This window comes from Paroedura picta, chromosome 13, assembly GCF_049243985.1.
Source record: "Paroedura picta isolate Pp20150507F chromosome 13, Ppicta_v3.0, whole genome shotgun sequence".
In the NCBI taxonomy this organism is placed as follows: Eukaryota; Metazoa; Chordata; class Lepidosauria; order Squamata; family Gekkonidae; genus Paroedura; species Paroedura picta.
Genome location: NC_135381.1, coordinates 14,388,437 through 14,412,129, shown reverse-complemented (window position 1 = coordinate 14,412,129; position 23,693 = coordinate 14,388,437). Strand labels below are relative to the sequence as shown.

The 23,693-nt window shown below is 48.6% G+C and overlaps 1 protein-coding gene across 4 annotated transcripts in view; it reads left to right on the top strand.

Moving 5' to 3' along the window:
* Positions 1-8,267: 8,267 nt before the first annotated feature.
* EMID1 (EMI domain containing 1) overlaps positions 8,268-23,693 on the top strand; it is a 67,209-nt gene continuing 51,783 nt past the window's right edge. For all 4 annotated transcript variants that reach the window (XR_013226120.1, XM_077307221.1, XM_077307219.1 and 1 more), the window contains exon 1: positions 8,268-8,541. Coding sequence is in view for 3 of the 4 variants with exons in the window: in XM_077307221.1 (XP_077163336.1) it covers positions 8,408-8,541 (134 nt within the window). In the remaining variant the exon portion in view is untranslated. The remainder of the gene's footprint in view (positions 8,542-23,693) is intronic.

Genomic DNA, 23,693 nt, shown 5'->3' with positions numbered 1-23,693 from the left:
CTACAATTCCCAGGAGCCCTTGCCAGCATTCGCTGGCGAATGCTGGCAAGGGCTCCTGGGAATTGTAGTCCATGGACATCTGGAGGGCGGCAGTTTGACTACCCCTGCTATAGTCTATGCCAGGGGGAGTCAAACTGCAGCCCTCCAGATGTTCATGGACTACAATTCCCATGGGCCCCTGCCAGAGAACACTCTAATTTCATTCATATAGGATCTCACACAAGATTAAGCCTAATGGAGAGTCATGGAATAACCCCAATACTCCACTGAGCCTCTACATTACAGAGGGAAATAGCATTGCCAGTTCTGGCTTGGGAAATACCTGGAGATTTTGGGGGTGGAGCCTGGGAGTGGGCGGGGTTTGGGGTGAGGAGGGACCTCAGAGGAATATAATGCTATGACACTCACCCTCCAAAGCAGCCATTTTCTCCTGGGCAACTGATCTCTTTAGTCTGGGGATGAGCTATAATTCCAGGGGAGACTTGGAGACTGGCATCCCTGCCTGAGGAAACGTCTTGCGAAAGCCTGTCCACTTGTGCTAATCTTCTCCATGAGGAGCCCTTAATAACGTTCTGAGGAGCCACCAGGGTTCTCTGGAATAGAGTTTGGAAACCACTGAGCAAAACGAATACATCTAATCCACAAAAGAAACCCAATGAAAGCTCCCATTGACAGTCTTCAGTTCTCCTTGCCGGCAATAAATTGTCATCGCCTCGCAACAATGCACTCTGCCAGCGTAGGGAATTCGTCACAGCCCTGCCGTTGGCCTGCAACTAATTTGGAGCACAATGGAGCCAAGTTTTTCTTCTCTCCCTTTTCTTTTCTCGCAGCCAGTCGGTCATAACAAACACCATCTGGTTTCTCTTGCCTTTACATTCCGGTCTGTGTGAGACCCATCTTTAAAAAGGGGAAAATAAAAGATAAAATCTCTCTGACCCTGCACCTTGCTCTCTGTGTGGTGTTTGGTTCTTTCAAATATCTCCGCTGGCAGGGTGTATGTGAGTTCATTGGACCTCTTGGTTCAGAGAATGCAAGATGAAAAAGAAAGGCATGGGGTGTAACGCAGTTCAAGTTAAGCGCTTTATAAAGTCCTGTTAGTTTCCATGGAAGATTTCAGCACATGCTTATCTCTCTCTCTCTTATTGGGCTTTAAAGTGCTTACCTTGATTAGATTGTGTCCGCAGTTTCCTATTAAAGGATTAATATGGAGTAATGCACATCCCTTGAATTAGAGAACCTTAGGGTAACTTAAGTTGGCTACTGCAGCTCTGCAAACCCATCAACCTGCATTTCGACTGACATGGGGAATTAGCTCACATATTTTTTGTAGGGAATGAAAAACTGGGAACTTTCCCCTAAAGAGGTTTCTGTGAAAAGTAAGTTTCAGCAGGAAAAGAAGGACGCAGACCTGATTTAATGGTCTGAAAAGGAATAGTTTATGGAGAGATCTGGTACAAAGCTGGGGAGAGACATCCTAAGCAAATGCTAAATCAAAGTATATCCAAGGAAGAACTGTTTTTTTATTCTGCTTTTTATTGCCCAGAGGAGTCTCAAAGTGACTTACAATCACCAATCCTTCCTCTCCCCACAACAGAACTCTGTGAGGTAGGTAGGTGAGGTTGAGAGAGCTCTGAAAGAACTGTGGCTGGCTCAAGGTTCCAGCTGGCTGCATGTGGCTGAGTGAGGCATCAAACCCGGTTCTCCAGACTAGTAGCTTCTAACTACTACCCCAAGCTGGCTCTTAATAACACATTCCTTGTCCAAACTAACAATTTGGAACTGGAGTTACTTTTAAGCGGAAATCGAGGACAGGAGATGTGGGATCCATTGAAAGAGAAGCCCAGCTCTATCTCTTGATGGATGGCCGCCCTGAATCCCCCCAGAAGCATTTGCCAGTTGTCCAAAAGAGGCTTCAATATTGCTCAGACGAAGCTGGCTGAAACTTAGACTCTCTAAGACAGAGGTCATGTGGTTTGGTAGGAAAGGGCCAGATCAGGAAGTGCAATTGTCTAGCCCAGGGGTAGTCAAACTGTGGCCCTCCAGATGTCCATGGACTACAATTCCCAGGAGCCCTTGCCAGCATTCGCTCCTGGGCAAATGCTGGCAGGGGCTCATGGGAATTGTAGTCCATGAACATCTGGAACAACCACAGGTTAATTAACCCTGCTCATGAGAACGCCTTGGAGGGCCCATAGCCAGCCAGCATTCAGGCAGCTACATTGGTTGCCTGTTGAGTACCGGATCAGGTTCAAGGTGCTGGTTTTAACCTGGCTATACATGGTCTGGGCCTGGTGTACTTGTGAGACTGTTTGTCTCTCTATGTTCCCCACAGGGATCTTTGCTCAGCTGGTACAAATATATTGGTGATCCCAGGTCCACAAGAAGTCGGCCTGGCCAGCCTGGTGGAGTGTATTAATTCTGCAAGTTCGGTAAACACAGACTCCAATTCTTTAAACAGCTCTTTTTATTTAGCAAGTCCAACATCAAACTCCAAACAGCAGACAAAGAAAAACAGGCATGCTCAGGCACTTTTATATATTTCAGGCGGCCCGCCAAAGCCCCTGATTGGCTCCAAGCGGGACAGTCTGATTGGACCTGAACAGGTCCACCAGATTGGTTAGTTCACAGGATGGCAGAAGCCTTCATTTGCATCTGCTGTCAAATGTCCACAGACATAACAGAATGAGCTCCTGGAAGAGCTGAGCGCCCTGCCGGAACGGATTCAGTTCCGCAGGGCCTGTGAGATGAAGCTCTTCCGCCAGGCTTTTGGCTGAGGCTAGTCTGATGAAAGAGCTTGCCTCTTCTCTAGGATTCTCGCTATGACATTTCCCCGGGGAGATTAGGGCTTGGGATTTGGTATTGTCTGGTGAAACCAGGTTTGTAATAGGGGCCAGCATTCCAGGGGGGGGGTGTTTACAGGTTTTAGTATTGTATTTTAGATGCTTTTATTGTATGCTTTTATTGTTAGCTGCCACGAGATAGCAGTCTGGCAGCATAGATAGATAGATAGATAGATAGATAGATAGATAGATAGATAGATAGATAGATAGATAGATAGATAGATAGATAGATAGATAGATAGATATGACCAGATTTGGAGGGACATCTGGGGGTACCTGGCAAATTGTACTTATGTTGAAATTTAAAATATATATATATTACAATACTATTTTTGCGTTCTGTGTGTTCTATGAAACTTTTTGTTGCTCCATATAGACCAAATTTTTAATCAAGAACCAGCCCAGTCAATGGTGTCCTGCTTTACCAATGTTAAAATCTGGTCATCTTGATAGATAGATGTTCAACAGGTACAGCAGTTTAAAAACTCCCTCGATTGAATTATGGCTTCACTTGTTGCTATCCAGGCAAACAGGAAGAAGTTCTGTGTGTGAGCTTGGGGGGGGGGGGGAGAGAAATCTGTCCCCCAAAGCTGTGTGGGAGAGGAGCCCATGCATGTCTCAGAATGCTCGTTAAACTTAATCGAGCACCACCGGGCTATTCTTCTCGCACGCTCACCGGGCTCCGCTTACAGTCAGCTGCCAAATCCTAGTCCATAAAGCTGGCTCCTTCTGTTTGCAGCACAAATCCTCCTGGTGGAATTGACAGAGGAACCAGACGTCCGGGGCCCCTGCCAGAGGCCTTTCAACACAGACAGAACACCTGTGTTATCTGTAAACAGGATCTGCAGGCACCTGAGTGAGGCTGTACTAGCTTAGGCAGCTGAAGCGGGATCCACTTTCAGTCTGAGGAGCCTCTTCCTTGTGTCTCCTGAGTATAAATAAAAATCAACGGCTGCTTGGCAAAGCATGCCAAATGGAAGCCAGCCAAACGAAATGTAAGGACAGCAAAATAGTTGGGCTGATGCATGTTGCTCTTGGTTTGCAATGGCCACAGTGGTCCCTTCTGCCCCTGGGTGGGTAGCGGTTCTGGAGACCGGCTGCCCCACAGGGCACACCTGGGAAGCTTTCTGCACAAGCGGAAACAAGCAGGAGTGGAAACAATTTAAACCACCCTGAGCCGCAAGGGGAGGGCCGGTATATAAATATAAGAAAATTAGAAAGAAGCGGGAGTTGTCCAACCCGTTTGCACGTTAGCCAGCGCAAGTCTCTGGAGCAGCATCTGTTCCCTGCAAAGTAAAGTGATATATAAGTACTGACAGCTCCCTGAAAGTCTTTCCTTCCAGCCAACGGCAAGAATTCAGGTCCGTGCCTCCTCTGCGGGCTAAATGCAGATCCAAAATGATTTCCCTGCAGCCTCCCCTCCACCTGTCACCAATGCTACTTTTGAGTTTGCACTTTTCCTCCAAGGAATTCAGATTCATAATTCTCCCCTTCACCACGTAAGGCTGCTGTGAGGCGGGTTAGGTTGAGAGGGAGAGCGACTGACAGGCCCACGGTCACCCAGCATGCTTTACCACCGAGTGGGGCTCTGAGCTGGGGTCCTTCTAGTCTACCTCGCATGGCTCTAACAGCAAATGAAGCTTCCTATGCCGAATCAGGCCATTAGTTCCCCTATCTCAGTACTGGGATTAGCAGCAGCCTTCCAGGCTCTCTGGGAGAGAACATTCTTTCCCGAGACCTGCTGTTTCAGTTCCGTTGAATTAATGAACTCCATCCCTAGCGGGAAGGGGTTATGGCTCAGCGGCAGATCCTCTGCTTGGCATGCAGAAGGTCCCAGCCAGGCTCATTCCCTGGCATCTCCAATTAAAAGGGAACAGGTGGTTGGTGATGTGAAGGAACTCTGTCTGAAACACCTGAGAACTGCTGCCAATCTGAGTGGACGATACAGATGGACCCGCTGTCTGCTACAGCAAAAGGCAACCTCAAGCAAGGGCTGATCTTGCTTCCTGTCTTAACCACCAGAGGGCACTGTCTGTCTTTAAATTAGTGCACATCAAACTTGAGCCAGATCACATCATAAGCCATGCTTCTCTCACGGAGCATTCCCACGCCAACCCTGGCATGTCCAAGAATCAGTAGATGCGAAAAAGCTTTTCCTGGCACTAAACATGGGGGTGGGTGGGTGGTAATGCAGGATACCAACTCTGGGTTCGTAAATATTTGGAGATCAGAGGGTGGAGCTGGGGAGGGTGGGCTTTATGGTGGGGAGAGACCTCAGCAGGGTGTAATGCCGAACAGCCCTCCTTCCAAAGCAGCCGCTTCCTCCTAGAGAAATGGGGGGATACATGTTTGAAATCGATACATCATAAATAACCAAGCTATCAATGAAGTCTGGTCAGTTGTAATCCCAGGAGATCTCCAGCCTCTACCTGGAGGGTGGCAACCCTAAGACCATTCCTCGGTCTCTTTGTGAGGTTTGTAACATGTGCCCAGGATCTTTGCTGTGCTCATAGCATGCTTTAACCGCCTTCGTTCCCAGGAACAGGACATTTCTCCAAAATGCAGGTGGGAGATTGCATGGCCAAATGTTCAGCCGTATGCTAAAAAAGAATGCGCCAGAAGGCAGAGATCCAACCTGGTCTTTTCCTCAATGGGCCAGCATTGTGGATGGGAGCAAATTTTTCTCACATACCACCTTCTATACCCTGAAGTGGTACGGCTCAGAAAGAATTTTAACACCTCATCTATAGTTTATGCAAAATAAGAGAAGTTCTATACATTATGCAGAGGAAGAGGGGGTAAATTTCTAGAATGCGCTGGCTGTGTTTCCTAGCTTTCATTGTATATCCCATGCAAAACCAAACTCAGCGTAATAACAGCATGGACGTAGGAGAGGGTTTAGCATGGCCGTCTTCCTAATGCACTCACTGCGTATAAGGAGTGTTTTTTTTTTAAAGTGGGGGCAGCATTCCTTAACACACTCATCTTGGTGTAGCACACTCCAAAAATTACATGCACACCCTCTCTCAACTCACCATCCTTTTCTGCATAACGAGTGGGACACCTTTGGGCTCCACTCATAGATAGGGCAGAATTTCTCAAGCAGGGTTTCTTGGCAGCCCTGGAAGGGTTTCCTGAATGGGTGGGTAAAGGTATCCCCTGTGCAAGCCGAGTCATGTCTGACCCTTGGGGTGACGCCCTCCAGCGTTTTCATGGCAGACTCAATACGGGGTGGTTTGCCAGTGCCTTCCCCAGAATGGGTGGGAGTTAATGTTTAAAATATTTTTTAAATTTGTTACACATTTATTGGGTGATATGACCATATATGGTTGTGTCAACCCACCCACCCATCTCAAGATGGCCATTGATGAGCCTGGAGGGGGTGGGGAGGGGCCCCAGGTGGGCGTTTCCACTGCTCTGCTTCCCAATTATATTCTGCAGGATTGCACCACTTCTGGGGTTTCTTGAAGCCTGAAGAATGTTTCAGGGGTTTCTCAGTGGCTAGTGAGAAGGAGGTCTATGGAGGTCAAAAGGATTAGAGAGAACTATTTCGGGGCAGGACAGAATTAGTTTTCTGGGAGCTGATTTTTTTAATCCAGGGTCTCAAGAGCAACCAATTACAAAATGGCGGCTCAATGGATGGACCTAGTCACAAAATAGAAATTTGTAAAAAAAAAAAAAAATACAACACTCTGAGCTGGTCTACAAAGGCTTGGGTGGAAGGGGGGGGGGGCTTTCTGCCCTTGTTTCCCCAAAGAAACCTCCTCCCCCACCTGATATTGTAACTTGCCTTGCCTCTGTTTTCCCCAGGAAAAGGCAAATAGCTTTGCTGCAAGATTTCCCCTCCATAAGGGCTATGGAGAGCAAGGAAAGCAAGACACAGTGGGGGTTTAAGCTCTTCAGGAGAAAGCTTTTCCTGGTAAGATCTAGCCGGGGCTTTGCATGTGCCACTACAACAAAAGAATGTAGATTTCAGGTGGGCAGCAGTGATGGTATCTGAAGAAGCCTGCTTGCACACGAAAGCCTGTATCCTGAATAAAACTTTGTGGGTCTTAAAGGTGCCCCTTGACTCAGGAATTTGCAAGCTACATCTAAGCAGGCTTGCACAGAGGAGAATGACCTTGCATTTAGGGAAGAAGGAGATGAAGAGAACTGTACCACTTTAGGCGTCACATTCCGGAATGACCCCCCTCCGGCCGTGGCAGCTTCCTGTGGCCAGATGGGATGATCAGCCAGGTCAAGACTGAGCCGGCTGCCTCCTTCCCGTCTCATTTCAGAACACGTTGGATGGTTTCTTGCCAGATCCCGTATTTTCGCCTAATTTGCAGCATCTACGTGCTGACATGGAGATGAAATGCTCCACGGAGTCACGTGCTGCTAGGGGGCGATTGGCTTAACTCTTGCCGGCCTGTGTTCACCAGGTCCCTTTTCTTTCCTGCCACCTGAAAACCTCCCTCTGCATTTGGGTCTCTTCTGGGGCTGCCCTAGATCAGGGTTAGTCAACCTGTGGTCCTCCAGATGTCCATGGACGACAATTCCCATGAGCCCCTGCCAGCAAACGCTGGCAGGGGCTCATGGGAATTGTAGTCCATGGACATCTGGAGGACCACAGGTTGACTACCCCTGCCCTAGATAACAGGACTGGCTTCCCCCCTGAAGGAGGAGGGAGAAGAAATTGAACAGCCTTGTGTATGACCCAAGTCCATCATCATCATTTCCCCCCACCCCCATCGCCAGTGTAAGAAGGAAAAAGGATTCGGAAACCTCTGCACAGTTTGCACATGAAAGGCAGAAAGAGAAGGAAACGGGCAGGGGCAGCACCCCCCCCCCCCGCTGTCCTTTGTGAAACTTCTACTTGCTCCTTACTCCAGCCGAGGGGGAAAGAAAGAGGGGAAATGGGGGGGATCCCAGGAGGGATCTTGTGGGTTGCGCAGCGGGGAAACCCAAAAGGCGCCCACCGCAGAATCCCAAAGTTCTGCCAGGAGTAAGAGGCCAAAAGCGAGGGGGGAGGGGGGGGGAGCTGCAGGCCAGCCAGTTCTCCTTGGGGCTCCTCCGCTTTGCAAAGATGCCCCCCACCCCCAGTCTGAAAACGGAGGAGTTTCCCCTGGCTTTGATGGTGTGTGCGTGTGTGCTTCCACGGATGGATTTCAGCGCCGCTTCCTTGCCTGGACGCGCGCGCATACACGCGCGCACTCCGCCCCCCCGCCCCCGGCCCGGCAGCTGCTGCGGACTTCTCGCCCAGGGGCTCCGGCGCCAGAGGCTCCCCGCACTAGTCCTCCGCCCCCGCCCTTGTTTGAAAAAAGTGAGACCGGGGAGGGAGGGAGGGGGGGGGCTGGGGCTCGCAAGCTCCTTCCCGGCCCCCGACTCACCCCGGATTTGTCCCGGCTGCGCCTGGCACGGCGCCACCGCCAAGGCAGGCAGGCAGGCAGCTCCCTCTGGCGCTCCGCGGCTTTTTCTCAATGAGAGCGCCTCGCTGAGCGCCTCCTGCCTGGAGGGGAGGGGAGGGAGGGAGCCTTCGGCGGGGAAGGGCAGGCTGCGCCCCACGGACGCCCGCCCGCCAGAGCCTCATGGCTGCAGCCCGGAGACGGTGGCCGGGCTGGTGGCAGTGCCTCCTCCGGGCCACGCTCTGGCTGGGCTGCCTGCTCCTGGACGCGGCCAGCTGCACCTGGACCCACGCCGGACTCCAGTACGCCCAGCGGAGGTAAGCGGGCCGGTTTTGTTTTTGTTTTTGTTTTTTGCCTTTGCTTTCTGTCCCGGCGCCTCCAGGACAAGGAGGGGTTGGTTGCTCGGCCGCCTCTCTCTGCAGCATCCTGTTTCCCAAGGCAACCGGGCAGATGCCTCTTGGGGAGCCCTGAGCCGGTCGCGAAGGCCCACTAGCCTTTTCCCGGGGTCGGTGCTCCATTCTGGTATACTGCGTGTGAACATGGAGGTTCCACGAGGGGAGCCTGGGGGAAACAAGGGTCATAGAAGCGTAAGGGGATGTGTCCCCAGTCTTTCCAGCCACGACATGAAAAGCTTTAGCACTTCCAGTCTTTAAGCTTCGGTTTAACTCGCAGGGGTAGTCAAACTGCGGGCCTCCAGATGTCCATGGACTACAATTCCCATGAGCCCCTGCTGGCAGGGGCTCATGGGAATTGTAGTCCTTGGACATCTGGAGGCCCGCAGTTTGACTAGCCCTGAGCTAGGGCATTTTTACCCAATGAGCAACCGTAGGTTCCAGTGATCTCTCAGAATGTGTAGGCTTTGACAGAGCCGTTCTCCTGCAGTTCGGCTAATCCTATCGGCTTGGTTTTCCCCATCAGCTCTTGTGGTTCCGAGTTCCACAAGAACCTACGAATTGCCTTGCAGCCTCAGATCGAGAAGCGTCCTGCGAGTCCGCATCCTTATTCCAGCAGAAGCCAGCTAAGCATCTTTGGGAAGCTCTCCAAGTGCAGTCAAAGCAACAGCGCTTCTCTGTTCTCCCCCCCCCCAAAAAAAAGAACATCTGGTAGGCCTTTTATGCATGCACAGCTTCATTTTGATTCTCACTGGTCAAGTTGGTGAGGCTTTACTTCAAATGCTGTGCCTGCACTCGGCAGCTCCCCCTCCTCCTACACTCCAATTTTTCTGTATTTCTTCTGCATGCCAATGAGAAATACTCGGAAATTTCCTTTTTTATGTGTGCACTGTGATTAGTCCCTCCTTGTTGATCAGTTTCACACTGGGCATGTTTTTTGAAACAGGAACGAGAGATTCTTCAAGCTGTATATACTCTCGGGCAGCCATCTTGGCAGAATATTAGTGATTCTTCTCCCCACCCCCCACTTCATTGGTGTGCATGCTCCACTACTGCTTTTGCAATTAAAATTGGGATTTCTTTCTTTCTTTTTTTAAGTAAGTGGGATAAGTTTGCAAAATAAGTTTGTCGCTAACCCTGAATCACCAAAGGAAAAAAATACTGGCAGGGAAAGTTTTAAAAGATTGGCTGGAGGTAGAACATCCGTGCGCATTAAAAGTTTTAAATGATATGCGCCCTCAGGTACAAATGCAGAACAGGTGTCCGGAGAGGCAGTGGCAGGCATGCCACAAGGAAAGGGAGTGAGCGAACAGCTGGGTGTATGTTGCACTGACAGCACACCCCCCCCAGCTCAGCAGGTGAATGACCACCTGAGCTTGTCCCCCTTGCCAGTTTGACTCTGGTGATTTGGTAGCCACCTGTCCTTGAGTCGGGCTCCTGCTTAGTGCTGGTGGCCAAACAGGGGCTTGCCAGAGTTGCTGGATTCACTAGTGGAGCAGAAGGAGGCTTGGGACCAAGATATGGAAGATATGGAAGATGGAAGTCACTGTGTGCTTCAGCCAGACTTGGGTGGTCATGCCTTATGGCAGGGGTAGTCAAACTGCGGCCCTCCAGATGACATGGACTACAATTCCCATGAGCCCCTGACAGTGTTTGCTGGCAGGGACTCATGGGAATTGTAGTCCATGGGCATCTGGAGGGCCGCAGACTACCCCTGCCCTATGGGTACTGGAACTTGAAGAAAGTTTGAGCCTAATCAGGCAAGTGGTGGTGACCAGGTATAGGAAGTCAGTTGCCCAGCTGCCTTTTGCAACATCAGCAACTGACTTTCATCCTCCCAACAGAAGGTGCAAACTGGGAGGGATGATCTCAGACTGGCCTGCAAGGGGCGGGGAAAGGGTGGAGAGGGGGAATCTGAGGGACTCTTTTTGCCTTGCGATTACGTTTGGCTTGGAAGCGACGTGCAGGAAAATCCACCACAAAACCACTCTTAGAAAACCCCGGGGAAACAGCGACCAGAAAGCAAATTGAGTGCTGAAGGGAGGGAAATCAATGCAGAACCAAAAAGAAAACCTGACGGACGTGCTGGGTGAAAGCGAGGGAAAATACCCGTTCATAATAGGCCTGAGTCTGAAAACACAACCTCCATTTATCCATCCTATAGCAAAGTCCCTAATCCTTTTTTTAAAAAGCCATATAAGGTCATGAGTATCTCTCCCACCCAACCCATCACATTTTGTGGTTGTGCATTCCATAAGGACATAATAATTGCCTTTCAGGATCAGTTCAATAAGCTCCAGCTCAATAAGCTCCATCCCCAGTATTTAAAGAGATTTTGCATCCATACATGGAGGTTCCATCTAACATTTTCAGCTATTACTTGATAGATGCATTCCCAGGTGTGCAGATAAATGATTATGCTCAAGTCCCTTTAAAAGTCACCAGTGGACCTCCCCAGATGTTGTGACAGTGAATTCCATTTTTAAAAGATGTGTGTGAATAAGTACTTCTTATCCACTTTAAATTGCATCCTAATCCATGTTGATGGCTAAGCATTTGAAGAAGCAGCAGAATTAGTTTATAGAGCCTTCTTTTCACTTTCTGGAGGAGTCTCAAAGCAGCTGATGAGTGCTTTCCCTTCCACTCTCCACAACAGACGTCCTGTGAGGTAGGTGGGGCTGAGAGAGCCCTGATATTACTGCTCTTCAAGAACAGCTCTAACAGGACTGTGACTAGCCCAAGGCCACCCAGCTGGATGCACGTGGAGGAGCGGGAAATCAAACCTGGCTCTCCAGATTAAAAGCCATCGCTCTTAACCACTCCACTAAGCTGGCCTAGTGCAAGTCAGGTTTGCTTCCCAAAGATGCCTACTAAAGGCATATATTCAACAAGTGAAGCCGCTCCCAGGACCGTTTCCACACTGGGAATTTCACTGCCCCGTATCCCTTGTGAGAGCACAAATCCAGGCCAAATGCTCCCATGTGCGGGAGTAGGAAGAGGTGGGGCAACTTGCCTCAGCTCAAACTCCAGCCTGCAGCCTGTGTGAAGCCTCCAGTGCAGAAACGGTCCTAGTGCAGAACAGAGGAATGTTTTAGTGACTGAATTTCTGCCTTCTGCACAGCTGTTGAAGGCACACTGGGGGAAATGCTGTCAGAGCCACTTACTGTACAACATTGAAACTCTGAGGAATTATATTTTTCTTTTGGCCAGTCCTGCATGGAGAGTGACGTGTGGGACTTGGAAGCAGAAGATTCAGAGCATTCTGGGTCGGCTTCAGGGAAGCAGCTAATCTTCTGCTTAGCTTACTTCACAGGACTGCTGTGTGAATAAAATAATGCTGTTATTTACCCTTGCTGTCTCGTTTCCTTTGGAGCACGTGAAATGCTTCGTGGGGGTTCCCAGTTATTATCTTAACAGTGCCGGGAGGCAGGTTCTTAGCATCTCACCTGTACTGTGTGAAAAAGAGCAGCCTGCCTAGGATCTTCCAAAGAGCTCAGCTAGAATGTGCAGGAAAGATTCTCTAACCAGGGGTACTCAAACTGCGGCCCTCCAGATGTCCATGGACTACAATTCCCATGAGCGAACGCTGGCAGGGGCTCATGGGAATCGTAGTCCATGGACATCTGGAGGCCCGCAGTTTGACTACCCCTGCTCTAATCAAAGGTGGGTTTTTTCTGACACCACAGATAAGAAAATATTTCCCCTAACCATTGCTATTCTCAAGTGGCCAAAGTTAATTAGAAGTTTCCAAAGAAATGTCACAGAACTTCTTGCATTCCACTGCCTATAATTTTGTTGCGCTTGTATACGTGCATATGCAGGGGTGTGTGTAATCGATGCATTATTGTGCACATATTATATAGGGTATATTTATACAACTGTATTGTATATCTCATATAGTTATTATTTCATATGCTTATAGGATTTCCCACTTCCCTAAGAATTCCCTGGCGTAGCCCTTCTCTGAGTTTGGAGACTTACAGCATCATTGTAATAGTTGCTTTATTTACAAAGAAGATGAAGGTGGAGTTTATTTAAGGCCTAAGTGTATGTTATTTTTTCCCTGGAGACATCGGGGCAGATGGAGAGGTCCTCTGAAGTATAGCTTTTCCCAGGCTTGGGAGGTCCCAATTTGGGTTGAGAGAGGGAGTGTGACCCTCCACAGTTGAAACATAACATGTAGCTTACCAGTGCACTGTGCAGCCCCCAGCTGGGCAAATAGCACTGCCAGGTAGAGTTGTCAGCTCTGGGTTGGGAAATACCTGGAGATTTTGAGGCTGGAGCTGGGAATGGGTGGGATTTGGGGCGGGGAGGGACCTCCGTGGAGTCTAATGCTATGGAGTCCACTGTCCAAAGCATCCCTTTTCTCCAGGGGAATTGGTCTCTGTTGCCTGGAGATGAGCTACAGTTCCAGGGGATCCCCAGGTCCCACCGGGAGGCTGGCATCTCTACCGCCATGGTGGTTTTCTCTCGGGTTTAAGACCCAAGGGAGGATCTAAGCCCCCTTGCTCAGTGCACTGCAGTCCCAATCTTAATAGGACCCACTCATGCCCATGGTGGAAACATACCTTGGAGTAGCCAGGATTTCTAGAGGAGGGGTCTGCACACCATTGTGCTTTATATCAGCCAGCACCCTGCATTCCTGTTTGTCTCCTTGTCAATTTCTAAACAGGAACCTGCTTTTTCTTCACATACACACACGCACACACACACCTGTCCCCTCCCCACATCTGGAGCATGTGACCTCTTCAGGTATCTGATGGCTCCTTATGCAAGAGAGTGGTCAGAAGACCCTTAATTGATTATTTATATATTTTTTAAATTCGTTAAAACATTTATCGGGTGATATGACCACATATGATCATGTCGACTTCCCCCCCTCCCAAAATGATGGGCCTGGAGAGGGTGGGAAGGGAAGGGTCCCCGGGTGGGCGTGTCCACAGCTCTGCTTCCCAACCATATTCTGCATGATTGTGCCACTTCTGGGGCTTCTCGAAGCCTGAAGGATGTGTCAGGGGTTTCTCAATCTAGAAAAATTTGAGAATTTTGAGGCAGCTCTAGATGCTTGACAGAGTCTGCTGAACTAAGCTCTGTATCTGGGGGCATCCATCACACCTGCAGCACTATACATGGTCAGGAACATAATGTACCCTTGAGCATCAGTACTGGTTGTTCATGGTCCCCCACATTGGTTGGAGGCTTAATACACATAAATTGTTGATTAAAAAAAAATTAAAAACTTGTTCAGTTTTTAAGGAACCACCTATATATATTCCTTGATTCAGGCTCTACAAGTATTATTTCTTAAAAATATTATTGTGCCAGTATTCCTTGGCATTCCTTGATCCTTCCCATCGGAAGGATCAAGTGCACTGAGATAATATAATGCATTTAATCCACAGTTTGATTAAAAGCCAGAGAGTTAATTGACTAAAAAGTTTTAATTGGCTAACAGTGTGTTAATTAGCTTCCTTTTCAAGAGTTTTTTTTAAAAAAAATAAGTTTTCATCAGCCTCATTATATTCAAGTAGCATGTAACTAATAAAACAAGTTCAGACAGAGGCAGCCCAAGTCAGTTGGGTGCCCAAGGCAGGAAATCTCCAAATCCTGTCGGCCCTTGTGTAAACTCCATTGGATTTAGGAAAAGTGGTCTACAAGTGTTTTAAATAAAGTTAAGTTCAAACTGCAAATCCTGCTCCCGGGAATTAATAGGAGACATAAGGAGTCTTTCTCTCTGTGATGATGTGCAGGAGAATTCCACAGTGGAGAGTATCATGGGCTGGACCCCTCCCACTCACTTCACCAGCCCTCAGGCGCCTCAAGTGGCTGCTTTAGCAGACCTTAACCGAGTGCTGCTTTGGCTCTGTGAAATGTACCTTTTAAACAAAATGAAAACAATCGAGATTCCAGGAACCATTGTTGTGGCAGAAACTTTTTGAGCCAGAGCTCACTTTTATGAGTTCTTTTACATCAGGGGTAGTCAACCTGTGGTCCTCCAGATGTTCATGGACTACAATTCCCATGAGCCCCTGCCAGCGTTTGCAAACGCTGGCAGGGGCTCATGGGAATTGTAGTCCATGAACATCTGGAGAGCCACAGGTTGACAACCCCTGCTTTACATGTTTTATCCTGTCCTCCCTACAAGGAGCTCCGAGCACCATGCATGGTCTCTTTATCTCCTGCTGTATTACCCCCACAACAACCCCATAAAAGGGGGGACTAACAGTCAGCAGTTACTGGTTGAACTTCAAGATGGAATCGGGATTTGAATCCAGGACTTCTTGACCTTAGCGTAGCACGCTAACAAATTATACCACCCCGACTCTCTGCCTGCCCATCAGGGTCACCCAACTGGGTCCAGGAGATCTCCTGGAATTACAACTATCTCCAGACTACAGAGCTTAGTTCTTCTGAAGAAAATGGCTGCTTTGGAGGGTGGACTCCATAGCATTGTCCCTTTCTGAAGTCCTTCTTCTCCTCAGGCTTCACCTCCAAGATTTTCCATCTAAGGTCTTTACTCATTTAATATCTACCCACCCATTCCACACACACCTTTTATTTTGTTTTCATCATGCATGTATGGTGTCCTTGGAGCATAATTCTTCATCAGTCTGCTAAAGTGGATTTTGATTCACAAAAGCTTCCAAGAAAATAAAGAGCAGCACCTATTGTTCTTTTACTTTTTTTTAAAAGATCTACAGCAAGATGAACCAATTCCCCTGATGAAGCCTGTTGGCAAAACGTATAGGGAATTTGGGGAAATTTAACCAAGTAATAAAATACTCTTACCTGATTTTGTACCTGCGGCCTTGGCCCCATTTTTAATCTCATAAAAGCTTCCTCCACCAGGAGGGGAGAGTTTTTAAAGTGTCACGCGATTCTACTGTTTTTACGTACACAAATGAGGGTATCGAAATAACAGCTGTTGCTTACATTGTATCTTCATGATGACGAGCAGGTTTGTGTATGGATCTTTGTCAGTTGTGCATTTATTTAAGAAACTTTTCACAAGGAGTTGGCCCTCCTTTCAGGGAAACCTACAGCTCAGCGATGATGCATATGCTTTGTATACAAAAGTTGCAGGACAAATCCCTGACATTTCTGGGTAGAAGAAGGATCTCAAGTACAGATATTGGGGGAAAGTCCTTATTGGTTGGAGAACTTCCAGATGGACCCATGGTCTGGCTTGACCCAAGGCAGCAGTGCTAGGGGGACTAAAAGTCCAAAGAATGACCTTCCCTGATCCTTTAACAACAAATTGGAGACGAGCATGCAAGGTGTAGTGGTTAGGAGAGCCGACTACTAATCTGGCGAGCCAGGATTGATTCCCCGCTCCCCCACATGTAGCCAGCTGGGTGACCTTGGGCTTGCCATAGCTCTGATAAAGCTGTTCTGACCGAGCAGTAATATTGGGGCTCTCTCAGCCTCACCTCCCTCACAGGGTGTCTGTTGTGGGGAGAGGAAAGGGAAGGGGGTTGTAAGCTGCTTTGAGACGCTTTCGGGTAGAGAAAAGCGGCATATAAAAACCAACTCTTCTTCTTCTTCTTCATGATCATTTGTGAATGTCTGCAGGCCAGTCTGGAAATTAAAGGCTCAGAAGCAGGGCCTAGTAAACATTTGACAACCCTGACCAGTTCATACTACATTGAAGGGACTCACTTATTTGCCGTGCTGTTCATATCTCGTTGAACTTAAGCAAGTACATCTCTTTTCCCGTGTCAAGGATATGGTAAATCATGCTTTGGATAGGAACCTCAACCACACAGCGTGTTCCTTTGTGACTTCGACTCTGCAGAAAAAGCCCAAGCGACAGGCTCCTTCCAAGGCCTGTGGTGACGTCAGCTGCTATGATGGGTTAAGTACGGCCGTTCTATGTTTAGAAGCAGTCTGAGGCTACAAGGCAGTCAGATCCTCGTCTCCAGGTTAAGATGGAGAGGGGAGGAAATTATTGGGAGGAAAAGGAAGCACATAGGATTTCCTTCACTTTGAATGGCCGCCCTCTAATTATAGGCACAGCACTGGTAGGAAAGGAAGAATGGGTGGGTCACCCAGACATCCTGTGGGTGGTCACCGGCCTGTGTTTGTAACGCTGACATACGGTGGAGGCATAAGGTCTAGATGGGGCTAAACAACTTCTGATTCATCACACCAAATGCAGCCTGTCGGCCATGCACATATGATGCCATATCATGGGTAGTCAAACTGCGGCCCTCCAGATGTCCATGGACTACAATTCCCATGAGCCCCTGCCAGCGTTCGCTGGCTCATGGGAATTGGAGTCCATGGACATCTGAAGGGCCGCAGTTTGACTACCCCTGTGCCATATACTTGGTTTGGTTGATGTCCTGGGGGACACACTGTAGTAGCAAGATAGGGATAGAAGCCTCACCTACCTGGCAGGTCACAAGATGTGACCAATGGACTCTCGAACATGGTGATTGCTCATGTTACAGACTCACCGGGCCCAGCATCACTGCTACGGTCATAAGGCCAGGCCAGCTTTGCACAACATTAAGCTTCAGAGGTGACAGGTCTAAGCTACGGCACTGCAAAATGCAAGAAGGAAGAAGGAGTGATCCAAAAGAGGAGCACTGAACACGAGCAGAGTGGATTTTCCTGAATAGGATAGAGAGAGGCTGTTCTTTTTACAGACTGAGGCTTTGTGGGGGAAAGGCCCAAAGAGAAAAGGACCTTCGGTCTGGAGCAGGCTTTTTCAACCAGGGTTTCATGAAATCCTGGAGCTTCTTGGCGGCCCTGGGAGGGTTTCCCAAATGAGTGGAAGTGAATTAATATATAATATTTTTTAAATTTGTTAAACATTCATGGGGTGATACGACCTTATGTACCACAGCTTAGAACACAACTGGGAATAGATGAGCTGAGGAGTAAGGGTCTATAGCAGGGGTAGTCAAACTGCGGCTCTCCAGATGTCCATGGACTACAATTCCCAGAAGCCCCTGCCAGCGAATGCTGGCAGGGGCTTCTGGGAATTGTAGTTCATGGACATCTGGAGGGCCGCAGTTTGTCTACCCCTGGTCTATAGGTTAGTTTCTGTTGCCATCTTTGCAGTTTTTATCTTTTCCACTCCCCCCTGTATTTTGTATTTGTAACTATTAGTAGAATGCGCATGCTTGGGAAACTTGCTATTTGCTCATGTTTCCAAAGGGCACAATGTCTTTGCGTTATGAGTTTTTGAATAAGCCTCATTTTTCACTACCTGGAGGAGTCTTCAAGTGGCTTCCAATCGCCTTCCCTTCCTCTCTTCCCAACAGACACCCTGTGAGATTGGTGAGGCTGAGAGAGCTCTGACAGGACGACTAGCCCAAAGTCACCCAGCTGACTGCATGTGGAGGAGAAGTGGGAAATCATGCCCAGCTCTCCAGATTAGAGGTCATCATTCTTAACCGCTACCCCATGTTTGGGGCATGCAATACGTGTGTTTCCTGTAGCATATCCTGCCATGTATCACTGCTCCGTTCTTTGGGATATGTTTATTAAATTCTGCCTTGAGGAGGTCACGAATTTCAGCAGCATCAGCAGAGAGTCCTGCCAGATGACGTCGCTCCCAAGACCGGGCAGGCGGGCAGGATGCCTTCGAGCGTCATGGGAACCGTGACTGGGGAGGTCTTGCAGCTGGAGGGCGGGAGAGAGGCAGCCGAGGAGCAATCCTCCTTCTGTGGCCTTGCTGTGGGCCCTGCAAGGGGACAACTCTGCTCCCCGCTTTGCTTGGCCACTGGCACCCATCCCGATGTGGGCCGGGAACGCAGCCTCCATCCGTGCTGAGTGCTTACATTCCGTGCTCCGTAGAGACAGCCACTTAAAATCAAGAGGCCCTCCGCTCCATGAGGAGTCCCAGCCGTCACTCTGGAAAGGGGGCCGCCCACCGAGCCAGAAGCCCCCAGGCCAGTAGCATAAAGCCACTTCAGAGGGAAGGAGTGCTGCATAAAGGGGCTTTTGTGGTGGACTCCGGAGCGGTAGAGAGTGACGGCGTAGGGCCCTCGTCCCGGAGGAGCGGAGGGGTGGTGTGATGTGGCCAGGGTTGACTAGGAATGCAAGAGGAATGTGAGGACCGGGGGAGTCTCCCCGGGACTGGAGCTATTGCAGGGAAGCTTGTGCCATGTACATGGGCTTTGGCTGGTCTACAGCAATCCTGCCCCTGCTGTGCTCGCTGCCTATGTTAATTTCTGCCCTCGTTTTGTAAACGGAGCCCCCGCACCAAAGTTATGCGGTCAGCCTGGCAACTTTTGCAGATTTTCTACATGCAGTGTTGTGAAGGCTCTGACCCGGATAGCCCAGACTGGTTCGATCTTATCAGATCCCAGAAGCGAGGCAGAATCAGAATGAAACAGAACTGGAAGAAACTACAAAGGGTTATCCAGTTCAGCACACACCCACACACAGCTGCCTTCTCAGGTCAGCGCTGGCTAGTAGTTGGATGGGAGACCACCAAGGAACACTAAGGTCATGATACGGAGGCAGGCAATGGCAAACCGCCTCCTAATGTCTCTCACCTTGAAAGCCCTGTGGGGTCACCGTAAGTAAGCTGTGATTTGACGGCACGGTTGTGGGCAGGCTGCTAGAGTGGCTTAATAGGCAGTTCAGTGTGCTTAATCATGAAGGTGGTTAGGCTAAGGCAGAAAATTAGGGCTGCCAGCTCCAGTTTGGGAGATACCTGGAGATTCTGGGGGCGGAGCCTGGGGAGGGCAGGGAGAGGAAGCTATAATGTCAAAACTCCATGTAGCTCCCAATCTGGAGCTGGCAACCCTACTCTCAAGTATACTATCCTGGTGCCCCTTACAGTGCTCTCACACCCCCCCCTGAGTATTCTGCACCACCAAATACCAGATACGTCCAGCCTGGGCTGAGTATGTCTCTTTGCTGGAAGACAAACATCTTAGGAGGGCATTTACATAAGCCACCTGGCTCAGTGTTCCCCTCTGCCATTCTCCAGGGCCACTTTAAGAAAGTCCCAAGAGCTGAAAGACTTTAACCCTGTAATTCTGGGGAGGTCGAATCTCTTGAGCATGTGTTCTTTAGGTGTCCCTTTTTTATATCCGCTAAGACCAGGCTCATCTTCCCTCTCCGTAGGGAATACATACAGAAGAAATAAAAATGAAATCCCTCCTATGGAGAAGGAAGGCTCCCTTTGCCACACATTGCAAAATACTGTGCTCACAAATATAGTATACGTGAGAGACAGTCAAATGGTCATACAGAGGGATTTGGCTATTAAATGTTCAGTATTTAGCTATCAACTTTACATTTTAAGGATCCCTTGTTTATTCTGTTTACAGGGGATGCCTGTATTTTTCTATTGTACATTGCTAAACCTCTCATCTGGCCAAGGTGCCGTATTAAATGAATATTTGTCTATCAACCTTACAGTGTGGCTGTTGGGCTAAGGCTGAGCTTTGAGCTCCTTGGAAGAATGGCAAGACATTCAACGTCAGTTTGGAGCAATGGACCCAGTGTGGTACCAAGAGTACAGAAACCAGGGATGGTCTTAGCCAATGGGAAACAGGGGCAGCACCTCTATGTGGGCAGGGGCCCTGACTACCCACAGCCTCACCAACCTAAAGGAGGGGAGAAAATTCTGATTTTATGAACTTATGCAGATTGTGAGTGGGGGAAGGGGGCAGGAAGGGATGTGCCAGTGTTTGTCTCTTGGTGCCCTTCCTTGCATACCCTCCTTGCATTTCCAATTGGTACAATAGAATTGCTGATTGCCACTGTGGGTTGGTAGGTGAATTTCCTCCAGACCAAGCTGGATTCTGGAGATTTTTTTGTGGTGGTGGAGGTCACTTGGGTACGAAATTTGGTTCACTGTGGGTAGGCAGGTAGTTGTGAATTTCCTGCATTGTGCAGGGGGTTGGAATAGATGACCATGGAGGTCCCTTCCAAATCTATGATTCTATGAAAAGAAGAGGAGGCTTCACCTGCCACTCGGAAGCTAAGCTAAACCAGAATCAAAATCACACAGAGTTGGAAGACACTACAAAGGGTTATCTTGTCCTCATCTGAGATTCGGGACTGCAGTGGCGACTGTGACTCCTGCCCATCCTACATGGTTTGAGGGCCATCCTTTGCTTGGCCCGGTAATGGGCTGGCCACTTCTGTTGCTCCACCTCCTGACGGCGAGAGCTCTCGTTTCTGCCCTTGAAAGGGGGCGGAGCCATAACACCTGCTTCCGCATTAGACCGCATCCTATCACTCCTCCCCTCAGCCCTCCTTGAGCTCGCCTGTTAACACGGGTGGTGATGTCACTTCCTGTGACATATCTTCTGTGGTAGCCTGCCATGTGACCTATTGTGCGACCCGTACATTTCCAACTGGTACAATAGAATTTTACTTAAACTGAAAAATATGGGGCTCAATATTGTGTGGCCTATGAGTCTGAGTGAAAAAGACATTTTCAAGGCAATTTCGCTTAGGCTTGAGGATATCAAAATGCAAACTATCTTCCATCCCATGTAATACTTGTTCCCTCCAATTCTGGGGCATTTCATCCAACTATAAACTCCTACCTGCTTATCTCTACCAGTTGGATTCCCATTTGGCTAGGAGGGCCTTCCTTCTTGCCAGAGTCAACTCCTTCCCTTCAAGCGCGTCCTGGGGAAGATTCCATCAAAAGACTCTTGTCTACATGGCTGTAAAGTCCCGGACAAACTACTACATATTGTCATAGGTAACCCAGTAAAGACAGAAACCTGCAGAGTTCCAGGCTGGGCAAATGGATACTAGTGAAATGTATTGAAAGGCAGGACAGTGAGTGACCACAGTCTACCAGGGACGTAGATCTGCAAACTAGAACTATCAATAGAGGCCTCTGGAAGGCACGCCTCATTGCCTCTGGTCCTGGCTACAGGAAACTCCTAGCTCTACCAAAAGGCCTCCATTGAGTTGGGAGGATGGCTTGGAACCAAATCCTTAAACTGCATGTCCTTTGGCAACATCAGAGGCTCACATTACCTGATTTAATTGTTCGCAGGCTGCAATGGAGAAGCCTCATCCTGCACTCCCCTCCGAAAGGACCGGCGTATGTAAACATATATAGGCTATTGTGGCAGATGGACCGGCAGGGTAGCACTGCTAGGTCATGCAAACTCCCTGCAGGGTTAAGAGAGCGACCTGCCATTCAGAGATTTATAACTCTGGCATGGAAAATTACAGACTTCTCAAGATCAAGACTTGGCACCAAGTTCCCGGGGCTGGAGGGAATTTCCCTTCCTGTTAGCTCGCCAGAATCCTTAATCACCTCTCCAGGGCCCTTTTCCAGCCTTTTCAAGTCTTCCTTCCCCCTCCTCCATATTACGCTCACACGTGTGCAGTCTCCCCCCCACCACCACCACCTCTCTCTCTCACACACACAATGGACTGTCTGCAAAAATTATGGAGAGGATCTATGCTTTACTGCCAAGTGGGGTATATGTTTGGCAGCTTGTTTTTGAGCCCCAGCGAGGTGTCATTTGTAAAAACAGGGAGCTCTCAGAGATGGGCTGCTAATGGGAGTCAAATAGGGGTTGGGAGCTCAGACAGCATTCTTCTCTAGATTACTAAAAAATTATGGCCTGTCACCAGCATTTCAAGTGTTCCTCACTTTGTCTGGATAATCTAGGGCAGTGGTAGTCAAAACTGCGGCCCTCCAGATGTCCATGGACTACAATTCCCATGAGCCCCTGCCAGCTCATGGGAATTGTAGTCCATGGACATCTGGAGGGCCGCAGTTTGAATACCTCTGATCTAGGGGGCCAGGAGCATTTTTTACCACTTCAGGCTGATTCCCAGTGGCTGCTCTTCCTCGTTTGGCTGCTGCCATATATTCCTTCCTAACAATTGGACCAGACACATTCTCCGCCTGGGGCTGCTTTTGAAGATAGTCTGCAAACTTCAACTCCTCAGGGCCACCCTAAGTCAGCTGTGACTTGACAGCAAAAAAAAAAAGTCTCAGGAAGTGCATTACAAAGCTGGCAAAAAAATACAGAAGAGAGCAACCACATGGTTGGATATTGCACTGTCAATTAATTTTCCTGTGTAGACAAAATAGTCCAGTAACAAATGAGTACTTTTTTTAGACCGACACGCAGAGCCTTTATTGGCCTAGCAAAAGTAAAATGGAGCAAGAATAAAATTCTGTCTCAGTGCAAAACCAGTTTGCAAAACAAAACGGTAACAGATAATCATGTGCAGTTACAAGCAGTCATTGCATTAATCCTTTCCCAAGTAAACAACCAAAATCCAAACTAAAATTGATGCAATTGCATGCCTCTTAGCAGAATCCTTCTTGCTCAGTACTACCTCAATACACTGTTTCCCATCCAGATGGGTGATATTAGGAAATCCTCCAAGCCGGTTGAGAACTCTCAAAACAAGGACCGTCTAAAATTAAATGATCCAACGTATCCGGAGTAGGACACCCATGCAGGCTCAGCCTTTGGGGAAAGCAAACGATTACTATAGTACAGCATTTATGCAGTATCTAATCATGTGTTAGTATATGCAAGATCTGTATTGTGCATGTTTCAACAGCCTATATGAAGAATATGTTACAGGGGGCTTTGGAGGAGATCTGTGGGTTCAGAGATCTGTGAGAGCAGAGACCAGGACACTGGTGGTTCATTTCAGCTTTTTATTGTGGTCCCAGCATGATGGTACAAAGAGGCGAAAACTGAACTGAAGAAACTCACAACCAACCCGAACTTGTATACAAGAGTTCTTCCCGCAAGTGTGTGTTATTGGTCAGTTTAAAGCGACTGGATTTGGCAGATGGGATCTAGCCATGCATTGGTCAATCACAGCGCAGGTTTACGATCCTGCCTCGGACCTCAAGCTTGGTCCTCGGCAGGTCTACAGATACAGCATGTAGTTAGCATATTTAGATCAGGATTTTCTGGGTATTCTCAAATAATCTCTTCCTGTGTCCTGTTTGGCTCAACTGGTGACTTCCTGCTCCTTTAAACGCACTCCTTCCTCACTTTGCCTTCAGATGAAGAAGACTCAAGTTGGTCAGACTGCTAGGTCCCTCTCCCTCTCTCCACTTTCTCTTTACAAAGTTGTTTCCAGTCTCAGTATAGTTAAGC